The sequence below is a fragment of the Austrofundulus limnaeus genome, unplaced genomic scaffold (assembly GCF_001266775.1).
Source record: "Austrofundulus limnaeus strain Quisiro unplaced genomic scaffold, Austrofundulus_limnaeus-1.0 Scaffold135, whole genome shotgun sequence".
NCBI classification, from domain to species: Eukaryota; Metazoa; Chordata; class Actinopteri; order Cyprinodontiformes; family Rivulidae; genus Austrofundulus; species Austrofundulus limnaeus.
The window spans coordinates 1209326-1220558 of NW_013952537.1; the positions used below are offsets into that span (position 1 = coordinate 1209326).

General features: G+C 38.8%; 2 protein-coding genes across 3 annotated transcripts in view; one reads left to right on the forward strand and one right to left on the reverse strand.

Annotated features, from left to right (window-relative positions):
* Positions 1-1343: 1343 nt before the first annotated feature.
* On the reverse strand, positions 1344-10135 carry LOC106522729 (retinol dehydrogenase 8). Of its 2 annotated transcripts, XM_014015864.1 has the most exons (8): positions 10089-10135; positions 7221-7310; positions 6580-6744; positions 3218-3379; positions 2950-3129; positions 2698-2791; positions 1789-1972; positions 1344-1696 (listed from the first exon to the last, which is right to left on the reverse strand). In XM_014015864.1, exons 3-8 carry the CDS (start codon positions 6683-6685, stop codon positions 1469-1471), a joined length of 954 nt encoding a protein of 317 aa, XP_013871318.1. In that variant the 5' UTR covers positions 6686-6744; positions 7221-7310; positions 10089-10135; the 3' UTR covers positions 1344-1468. The 2 variants fall into 2 exon arrangements, with proteins under 2 accessions (XP_013871318.1, XP_013871319.1); XM_014015865.1 differs by lacking the exons at positions 7221-7310; positions 10089-10135 and having other exon boundaries at positions 6580-6747.
* Positions 9290-11233, forward strand: part of LOC106522728 (collagen alpha-1(XI) chain) — a 51351-nt gene continuing 49407 nt past the window's right edge. The window contains exon 1 of the mRNA XM_014015863.1: positions 9290-9683. Coding sequence (XP_013871317.1) covers positions 9599-9683 — 85 coding nt within the window. The 5' untranslated portion in view covers positions 9290-9598. The remainder of the gene's footprint in view (positions 9684-11233) is intronic.

Consider the following 11233-nt stretch of genomic DNA (forward strand, 5'->3'; position numbering starts at 1 on the left):
TATTTAATCCTTTATACAGGATGAGACTCATTGTCTCATTTACAAGAGAGACCTGTTACACACATCACAACAAAATAACAATAATACAATACAATCCACTTAACACTTCTAAAAATCAATACAATACACCATCAAAGAGGGGTTTTCACTGACAACAAATACAAATGCCTACAGATAAATTTTCAAATCTTGTTTATTAAAATTTTGAGCTCCCCAAGTGTGACCAGACTGGAGAACTTCAGGTCCTGCTGAAAGCTTGGTCCAGGTTGAGGGACCAGAAAGGGAGAAAGCTTTTTTTGCCAAGCTTAGTACGCACTAAAAGAACACTGAATGTAATAAAGTCCTGAGAATGGAGGCCGTGGTACTGGTTTTTGTGTGAAATATAACATGATAAGCATGATGGAACCAGCTGGAGGATGGATTTTGAAATGAAAATGTACCAGTGTAAGAGTCTGCAAGGGTTAACTAAAGAATATAAGGTGCAATGGTGAGTGAGGGCTTTGCTGTGATAAAAAAATGCTCCATGATAAACAGCGTCTAACAGATGTAATGAGCAGGCTGAGGCTTTCATGCAATATGCCCACAGTCTAAAATACTCATAAAAGTGGCAGAAACATGATGTTTTCTGGCATTTTTTGAGAAACAACTCTTGTTTTGAAAAAAAAAAAAAAGAAGCCTAGTTTTAACCTAATGTGCAGATTTTCAATGTGGGGTTTAAAAGTGAAATTTTCATGGTGATGCCAAGATATTTATAAGATTTTACAAAATCAATAGGCACACCCTGTGTTGTAGTAATAGCAGGGAGAAATGTGGGCACCTTCTTGTTAGAAAATAACATGCCCTTAGTCTTACTTACATTCACTAACAGTCTGAGTTGTAACAGTTGAGATTRAAAGCTGTGGAAAGAGGGCAGAAAGTGCTCAAAAACAAGGGTAAATGATTTTGGGCAAGAATAATCGTCAGCATAAAAATCACAGCTGCACTTTTGTAGCTCTACCTATTAGTGTTAGCAAAATATCTCATAAATTGTTTGAAGGATTAAAAAAACAGTAACCATTATGTGTACGTACAGCTCTAATAATCTTGATAATCGTACACATTATTTTTACTGAAATGTGTTTTAATTGGAGGTTTCAGGCATTAGAAATGACAAATATTGGTAAGTAAATATTTAAAACAAAACAATATTATAAAAAACGCTTTAATCCATACGTTACGCATAACATATGCTACTTTTCTGAGACATGTTAATGTTTGATACCAATAGCATCTTTAAAAATGTCATACTGGCTGACTTAGTGGCTGCATCAGTTRTGTGACATATTTGACTCTCAGACGATAAATGTTGAAATGTGTTATGACTTTATTTAAATATATGTTTATGATCCTCTGACAGCAAAGACAAGCTAGTCTTGAAATGATATGCTTCAGTTTCACTATTGACACGACAGTGTAACACATGTAGTTTTTAGTTCGGGGAAACTGTCCTTCTCCTCAGACATCCACAGGTGAGGTACTTCATGGCAGTCGCACATACATGCAGCAGAGGACCCAAGTTGTAAAGCATATGGTAGATAGTGCGAATAGACAGGGTTCCGGTTTCATCCGCGTATTTCAGGGCAACGATTGGGGAGTACAGCGAGTTGGTCAGGTTACGAAAACGTGGTCTGCTCGATTCAATCACTTTCTTTGTGCACTGCAACAAAAGGAGCAGAAAAGACACTAAAGTTTGTGGTCAAGGATCAATCAAAGTTGGGATAAGAAGACACAAAGTAGAACAATCCTCACTCTTGCCACCTCCTCGGGTGATTGTCCGTAGCCTTCAAAGATGTTCACGGCAGTAGGAAGATAGAGATCCTTGAAGGAATGTAGGGTGTCAGGATCAGTGCCGGGAAATTCCTTCTGTCCCATGTCTTGGATCATTTTCACTTCGAATTCTGTGTGCACTGGTCCAGGTTCAATCATTGACAGTCTGTGAACACACACAAACAGCACCAAAGAGTCAGATAACATGGAAGTTTTTAACATTCAGAGTGTGATTATAAGAGAGAGAGTATGTTTCTTACACTGCAAAAACTGTCCACCTAACCAAGTTTTAAAATCTTATTTCCAGCCAAAAAGTCTTTTTGATCTTGTTTTGAGATTGATTTACTAAACAAGAACTGACTGTGTAAGAATAATAATCTTGTTTTCAGAATGTGTAAGATTATTTGTCTTGTTAGTCTGATAATTTCACTCAAATTAAGTCAAAATTTTCTGCCAATGGAATAAGAAAGTTTTACTTGATAAGATTCTTGAAATAAGAAAAAATTGAGTCAAATCAAGTATTTTAAGAATCTTACCAAGTAAAACTTTCTTATTCCATTGGCAGAAAAAATTGACTTAATTTGAGTCAAATTTTCAGACTAACAAGACAAATGATCTTACACATTCTGAAAACAAGATTATTATTCTTACACAATCAGTTCTTGTTTAGTAAATCAGTCTCAAAACAAGATCAAAAAGACTTTTTGGCTGGATCTAAGATTTTAAAACTTGGTAAGATGGACAGATAACTAGTTCAAGAAACAGAATAGTTTCCTTTATTTGTATGTGCCCCCCTGAAAAGCCTTCACCTCCCTTGCATAAAAAGCTAGTTCTGCCACTGCTCTGGTTACGTTTTAGTCGGTGCATTTGATTGACACCAGTGGTACTCACGTCACGTTGAACTTAAAAAGTTGGATAGCCAAACTTTCACAAAAGCCCTCCATGGCAAACTTGGAAGCTGAATAGACATCGTTAAACGCCACCCCTGAGAAGAAAAACAATACTTATTTTTGTCTGCTGAGAAACTCAGTTATAGGTCTCACTTTATAACCTATCAGTGCTTCCACTTGTTCATCATCCACCACCCATCAACTGTTTTTTTTTTATCTCTGTAGCATTGAGCAGCCCAGTGTCTCTTCTCACCTTGTAGACCCATCACACTACTGACCACGATGATGTGTCCCCCTCTTCTTCTCTTCATTTCAGGCATCACCTCCTTGATCATTCGAATGACCCCAAAGAAATTGGTCTCAAAAACCCTTTTCATCTCCTCAATGGGAATGCTCTCAACCGGACCCACCAGACCGATCCCTGCGTTGTTGACTGAATGAGAYGAGAGGAGCAAAAGATGAAAAGAGTGAGGAAGTGTGATCAACTGGCAGAGTCTGAAAGATGCTCTCTTTTGACTCACTAAGGATGTCCACGTGTCTATCTTTGATGCCGTCAATGCACTGTTTGACAGATTCATCGCTGCAGACATCTAGGACAGCGAGAGAAAGAGTTTTCCCATGTGCGTCTCCAGCAGCTTCCACCAGTTTATCCTTCTGTTTCAGATCACGCATCGTAGCTATCACTGCAAACAGCAGAAAAAAATTAAATTACTTAATTACTTAATTAACCAAAGACTGGAGAAGATGTGTTTTCTGCAAAAATGCTGTCTGGGAAAATGTGTTAAAGAAGCTGAAACTTGCTAAAATGAGCAAAACAATACCCAAAACGGGCAACAAAACAATGCAATGTATATAGCGTCAAATCACAACAAATATTGTCTTAGGGCAAATAGCCAATGTTGTGGTCTTGATCCACCATTTAGTAAAAGTTATCAATCTAACGATGCTAGCAGATTGTGTTGAATCACTTCACCACAGTCTCATCCTGAGCAGTACATTGGTGACAGTGTAAAGGAAAAACTCCCTTTTAACAGGAAGTAACCTCCAGCAGAACCAGGCTCAGGATGAGCAGAAATAGACACAGAAAAACACAGAAGCACTGGTCCAGATGTCATTTTCTACAGGAAGAAAAACAAAGAAAAACACACGTTAAAAATCTAAATAATCACAAATACAAACATGTAGAGTAGAGCGAGTAAAGACAGCAGCAGGGTGAGGAAATGGGGTCAGTAAATGCTAAAATAAGCAGAACAGTAGTGACAGTCAAAATGTGYGAAAAACATAGCTCAAAGCTAAGATCAACTACACGAAAGCTAAAACCAGCAAAACTGTGGCTAAAAAAACAAGTGAATAATTTAAGCTAAAAGCTAAAATTAGCAAAACAGCACCTAAAATCTAAAACTAAAGCAAGCACTCTGAAATAGATTTTTAAAGAGCACAAAGTTCATCAAGGATTTGAAGAGTTTTGTATTCATTTCAATTAGGAAAAATGACATACAGTTAAATATTTCAAAAGGTAAAAAAGTTGCAAAAACCCAAACATCATCGCTGACCTGAACAAGATGAATGTTTCGATATATAAAGAGTTATAACAGCTAAAAGTGTGATGGAGTAGTTATTATCTAAAAATGTATGGAATAAACTAAAGTATCCAAAACAAACATTTATCAGATTTTCAAAGTTTTCTTTAGCTTCTTAGCAGTCCTCCAGAGAAAAACACAGAATGTTCCGGTAAAGATCTGAATAATAACTTTTGTTCACAAACTTTGCAATCAGACCATGAAACCAACTCCACCTCTTGATTTTTTTATTTGATGAGTTTTAGTAAAAAAAGGATAAAAATGCAACTCTGACTTCAGGCAACTGATGATTATGATGATGATGATGATGATGCTTTTATTGTCATTGTACAAAGCACAATGAAATTACAGCTAAGAACACCCATTTATGTAGACACATATGACAAAAACATGGGTGAACAGGTGAACAGGTCACGCTGCAACCAGCAGGGGTCGCACTGCCTTTAACAATTTCATGTGTTTCAGTCATAATTAAATCTTATTCATGTCTTTTTAAAGTTGCTAGCAATTCTTTGTTTTCTCCTGATCAGATGTTTGGTTTGTTTCACAGGCGGTTTCCATATGTATAAAGTGATTTTAAGTGATTAGGCATCGTAGGCATCTTGCCCAGGTGAGCGAGGTGAGACATGCAGAGTCAAACGAAGTTCACATTTCCTGGCTCTGTGTTGGCTGACACAAGATGCACATGATATTCACACACATGTGCACACAAACCCCGTACTTTCTTCACTTATTATGTGCACGTAAAGTGGACATGCGTACATAAAAATACATAAAATTGTGTGGTCCCAACCTCTGACTGACAGAAGAATTTTATTCATCTTGGGTCAAAAATGTTTGCCCTGATTGGTCTTGTTTTTTCCTCTTTCTTTTTTATTTTTATTTTTTTTATTTTTTGCATAATTCCTGTGTTACCATAGGGTATGAAAGAATCTGATGTAGAAATTGGGAATAAACTATAAGAAGCTTCTTGGAAGCAGCCAGGTTACAGCAACTTTACGTAGTAGTTTAGACAAACATGCTCATCTCTCCTTCCTGTTCTAAGAAATGCTCAGTCCAGTTTGAAATGCACGCTCAAGTACTACAAGCCAGGCCAGAATTTGCCTCAAATCCGGCTTTGCTTCCTACTTTAACTGTTGTTTAGTGTCGTAAAGATCTTATGGCTGTAATGAGATCAAAGGGATAACTTTGTCTGCACCGCAGAGAGTTGAAAGAAGCTGAGAGCCTTTAATTTAAAATCAGATCTCAGTAGTTGTAGATACACAAATCTTTAAGCCCAATTAACCCCATCTTTACTCATGGCAAAAAGAAGAGGTCACTGACCGTTTCCAAATGGAGGCTATTATCATCTGATATACAGTATATATATATATTTATTTATTTTTTTTCCAATTTAGCTCAGTTTCTGAAGTTTTGTGGAACTGCTCTGAATCAGTTTTACAACTTCTATGGCATCGTTTGTTGGAGCAGCAGCGTATCTACAGCTGAGAGGAAGCGGCTGGATAAGCTCATCAAGAAGGCCAGTTCTGTGCTGGGATGCCCCCTTTGACCCAGTGCAGGTGGTGGGAGACAGAAGGACTCTGGCTAAAATAGCATCAGTAACAGAGAACGTCTCCCACCCATTGCATGGAGGTGTGGCTGATCTGCAGAGCTCCTGCTGCGTCCTAAATGCACAGAGATCAGCAGATCTTTCCTCCCAGCAGCTGTTAGACTCTATAACCATCACTGCTCCCAGCAGTCTCAACAAGCAATCCGTGCTTGTGTTTGCACATTAAACACCTCTATCTGCACACTCTATTGCACACCTCTCAACTCTRYTGCACATCCCCTTGGATCATAAGTCTGTCATGACTGATTTTGTGTAATTTTTCTCTGCACAGTATTTTTTATTMTGATTTTCATCTTCATCATTATAGCATTGTACAGTAATTTTATTTTATTTTATTCTATTTTTAATTTTTATTATTATTGTCTTAATTGTACTATTAATGCTACTGGTGATACTGTCACATAGCAAATATATTGTTTTGTGGATAGATGGATCTGCTGCTGCTGTTGCACCTGAATTTCCTCTCTGTGGAATAATAAAGGCGTCTCTATTCTATTCTATTCTATTCTATTCTATTCTATTCTATTCTATTCTATTCTATTCTATTCTATTCTATTCTATTCTTGCCCATTATTAGTACTTTAAGCCCAACATGGTGGGACGATCTTGTGTTATGGCTGGAGGCTTTATAGTTATTAACACGCTACATCAAGCACATTAAAGTAAATAATAGTTCAACTCTGCACACACTTACCATGGTAGCGCTTCTTTTTGTCCTTGGCCAGCATCACAGCCATCTTCAGGCCGATGCCAGAAGAGCAGCCGGTGATCAGCACCACTTTCTGTTCAGGACAAACCATGGTTCCTTTGGCTCTCTGTTTTTTGTGAAACAGAGAAACTAGAAGACAACCACTCAGCTCTGCAGAAGAGTCACAATAAGAGGATAACAGAGGGAGTCACATTGAGGTAGAAAGTCTGGGATTATCTAGGTTGGCAGCTATGGCAGCTTTTTGGTGAAAGATACACAGTAAGTGTTGAAATGTCAGACCTGAAATTTTGATTCTGAACATGCAAGTGCCGATCAGCTGAAATGAGTGATTCAAACAGTTAAAAAAATAAAATAAAATAAAAAATACAGTTGAAATTTGTGGACGTGTTAACTGACAGATTTAGCACCACCTGGTGGTCAAAACTATTATTCAAATTACACAATGAAAAAAGTTTTTTTTGTCTTGATAGAAGTTATATGTACTTGAGTCAATGTTCATGAAAATGTTTCTTGCTTAAATAAAAAAATCTTTAAAAGGAGAAAAATATGTAAACTGTATTATGTAGATCATTAAACTGTTTCACACTAAGTTCTAGCTGGCAGGCATAAGTTTAACACAAACCTACCTGAAGCAGGAGGAAAGGATTTTGGAAATATGCCTAGAATTTTTTTTCCCACATTCAGTTTCTGTACATATGCCTGGAACCAAATGAACCCTGTAACCAAAAAACACTTAATCTTAATCATTATTATTCACCACATTAAAGATATCTTTATCTCTGATCTTGTAAGCTACAAAACACCTGAAGAAGAAGCCAAACATCTACAGACATCATTCCTCTCCAGTTAAAACAATATTGTTTCATTTGCTGAAATACAGACAGTTTTGTCAGTGAGACAACCCATACTGTTGATCGCTCTTTAAAACAAGMGCTTGCTCTCAATGAGAATTTAATCTTGTTAAAGGAAATGAGTGAGACCAACTTCTGTTAGRAAATGATGAAATGCCATTTTGGTCTAACCTTGAAAATAAATTTTAGCACATATTATTATTACAAGCTTATTTTAACTCCAATTTATGTAATATTTACACAGTGTAAAATGATAATATAAACACGATTATTTGTAGGTATCAGACAAACCTGACCTATTGAGAAGATTATCAGTAAATACAAATATAGCTGGTAACACATAATAAATATACTTTCTAGTTGAAGTCATAATTTTCCAACAGGATGAAATTATTGACTGACTCCAGATSTAGTTTAGGTCATTGTTACTTAGTAATTATGATTGTTGAATGCAATTAACAGAACAATTATATCCATCCATCCATCCATTTTCTGAACACGCTTCTTCCTTTTCAGGGTCGCGTGGGTCACTGGTGCCCATAAACAATTATATCATTTACAGTAAAAATATTACAAAACAATTGTGACTGAGTTGCTGTTAATCAAACAGCTGCTATGACAGCTGTGAGCTGTTGCCCTGTATGGTCGCCATTTTTCTCCATGTCATCATAGATGCTAACAGTGGATGAGATRGGCAGGACTCATTCTAGGGTTATTCAACTCTATGTTTTTAACCCTGTGCACCAGTGGAATGCCTCATTTTGCAGGTAAAATAACCGATATGCATTATGGTAAATAATTTATGGTCAACGATGGCTTTAGATCAACTTATTTTGAGACATTATTATAGAGTTATTCAACTGAATTGCTCAGGGGGTCACAGATACTCAAGGYCAACATAGGGGCAGGACAAATATTATTCTTTCAGTTTTAAAATGTGTTTATCTTTTGTTGCATTGAGTTTTACATTTAAAATTTACAATAGATTTACAATCAATTTTATTTTAAATTAAGGGGGGGATTGACTCAGTTGTAAGTTCTAGTTCTTTTGTGTTTGCTAAACTTGCCTTGCTGTGGCGACCMCACTGAATCAGGCTGACGCAAAAAGTTTGCTAATCTGCTGAAATTTCAAAATCGTTAGTGATTCGTGAGTGTTTTTGGGTGGTAAATGGTTTATATTTTAGACTGTGATCTAAATAAAACAGATTATATGCTGTTAAATTTGTATGCATGAGCTGTAATTGAACACATTTGCATAAGTACAAGGACTAACTCATCCTAACAGCTCTTAACAAGTCTTTCACTGTTGACCCTGACCGTTCCACCCTTTTAATAACAAGTTAAAGAGTAGATTGTTAAAAAAAACAAGAASTCATCCAGTTTGATTTTTTTCTTCTTCTTTTTTTAAACTGTGCACATTCTGAGGAGTAATTATGCTGAGTGACTGAACTGAAAGTGGGGTATAGGCAAAGACAGGCAGGCACTGGAATTTGGAATCTGCAGCAGCATATTTTTATTAGTTGGGCAGCACCTTTGTCCTGTCCTAGCATGCTGCTGCTGCTGGGCGCGCTGACGTGCACCTCTGTGCGCGAACTTCAGGCAGAAATCCAGAGGGTGGCACACGGGGTCCATTGTACCTGCTGGGTGATGGACCTTTAGCTTCACGTCTATAACACYAGGTCTGTACAAGATGKATGGGTGGATGCATGGATGGATGGATGCATGCATGCATCAGTGATGGATGGATGCATGCATGCATCAGTGAAATCACCAATTAGGTTAATATTGACGCGCGGTAATTGCTTCAGCTGCAAATCTGAGGAGACTCCCGGGAGGGAGGGGTCGACTAGAGGAGGAGGGAGGGGAGAGAAAGTGGGGAACATTCTCTGGAGATGAGAGTGAATACACCTTCCTAGGATTSGACTTTCTTTTCCTCCTGTCTCCATCCGTCCACTCAGGGGTCAAAGGAGCGAGAGGATAATTGTGAATGGAGAGCTGACTCTCAGGAAGTCTCTACACGCAGACGCGCGCTCCTAAGACTGCTGCTGCCAGGTGTCGCAGCGCGCGCTTATCAGACGCGCTTCTGAGGTGTTGGAGCTCGCGCAGTTGTCCCGGCGTCCCGGAGTTATTGGTGGTCATCAATTCATCTTCTGATGATGGATCAATGGAGCTTAACGCGGCACACGTGGATGCTGCTGCTGCTGCTACATGTACATTACTTCTATTTTTCAAGAGCAGGTAGGTTTAAACATCCACACTTTCTTTTTATACCCATGAAAAGAAAATGAAAGTTTTCTAATGTAATTGACTTGGAAAATAAGGAAAACACATTTTGTCCCTCCTGATAACTTTCTTTTTTCTGTGCCTCCACCTGCTCCAAACTCTCCATCAGCTACTTGTTTTATTCCAATACATTCCAACTAACACAAAGACTGTAACTTATCCTTGCAAGAACATACTTTTTGAATACTTTTCACTCATGAACTTATGTCCATGTCATGCAAAGCTACAACCCCCTCCCAAAAATAGCTTCCATTTTTGGGGATGATTTTTGCCTAAAGCTGATTGAACTGAGCTTACTGCACATTTAGTAGACAGTCTAGAAGTATAGGTCCACATGTGTCTGGGCTTGTTGTACCATACCTGCTGTATCCGTGTGCTCTCCTCATTCTGCAGCTCGCAGGATTTTTAACCTCTCCAGCTGTAATATGGAACAGACTCAGGAAAACTGAACTGTGCAGGGGATCTTTGGCTGCATGCAGCAGCGCCTGGAGCTGCATTGGAACCAGATGGAGAMTTTTATCTTCAGAGCTGTCAGTAGAAGGCTGGTATCACTGATGGGGATCACTTTAAAGTGGCTTAAAGTGAACATCAGGAGCTTTGAATAACTGAAGAGATACTGTAGAAAGATTGTATCCTACCAGCTGCAGATAGCTTTTTGAGCAACTTTGGTTTGGATAAAAAGTTTGATTTTAGCTGGTTTGATTAGCTAACAGGGCTAATACCAAAGTGGATTGCTGCCACATGACACCATACATTCGACCCGTGTGGCTGCCTGGGTGGCTCATATCTCCTGCAGGGAGTGGGCCCACAGGATGGCAAACCCATGTAACTCATTTGGACTGAGCCTGACTGGGTCCCATATGTTGAGACCCATTCACCAGGCCTGGCTCCAGAGTGGGTTTCTAGTAATGCTTGTCTGAGCAAGGGACATCAATCTGTTTGCTTTCTTCTGCCCATTCAAGTATTGCAAATCCCTCTTTGTTTGGCCTGACACCTAGGACCAGTCTGTCTTTGGAGACAGGGGTAAATGTCCCCAACAGCAACAGCTCCTAGGATCATTCTGACACACAAACTCCTCAACCAAAACAAGACAGCCGAGGTTTCCCTCAGAGACAGGGTGTTCTCTTGGAGAGACTCGGAAGAAAGTTGCTGCTCCTCCACACCATGAGGATCCACTTGAGGTGGTTGGACATCTGGTATAAGGATACTGTCTGGAGGACCCACTAGGGAGATGTTTCAGGCATGTCCAACAGGGAGGAGACCCTAGGGAAGGCCCAGGACATCCTGATGAGACTATGTCTCTTGACTAACCTATAGGAACACATTGGAGTCCTCTTAGAAGAGGTGGCTGGGGAAGGAGAGGTCTAGCCTCCCTGCTGCACCTGACTTGGAACAAGTGGAAGATAATGGATTAATTAATGGATGGATGGATAGATGGATGGATGGATGGATGGATGAGTGGATAGATAGATAGATAGATAGATAGATAGATAGATAGATAGATA

What these genes read in the sequence shown, in the direction of transcription:
- LOC106522729 (XM_014015864.1), bottom strand. Translation starts at nt 6,685, where the DNA reads ATGGTTTGTCCTGAACAGAAAGTGGTGCTGATCACCGGCTGCTCTTCT. An exon ending in CTTTTTAAGTTCAACGTGAC is followed by an intron (nt 1,973 to 2,697) that starts GTGAGTACCACT and finishes GTGTGTTCACAG; the next exon opens with ACTGTCAATGATTGAACCTG. An exon ending in CACCCGAGGAGGTGGCAAGA is followed by an intron (nt 1,697 to 1,788) that starts GTGAGGATTGTT and finishes CTTTTGTTGCAG; the next exon opens with TGCACAAAGAAAGTGATTGA.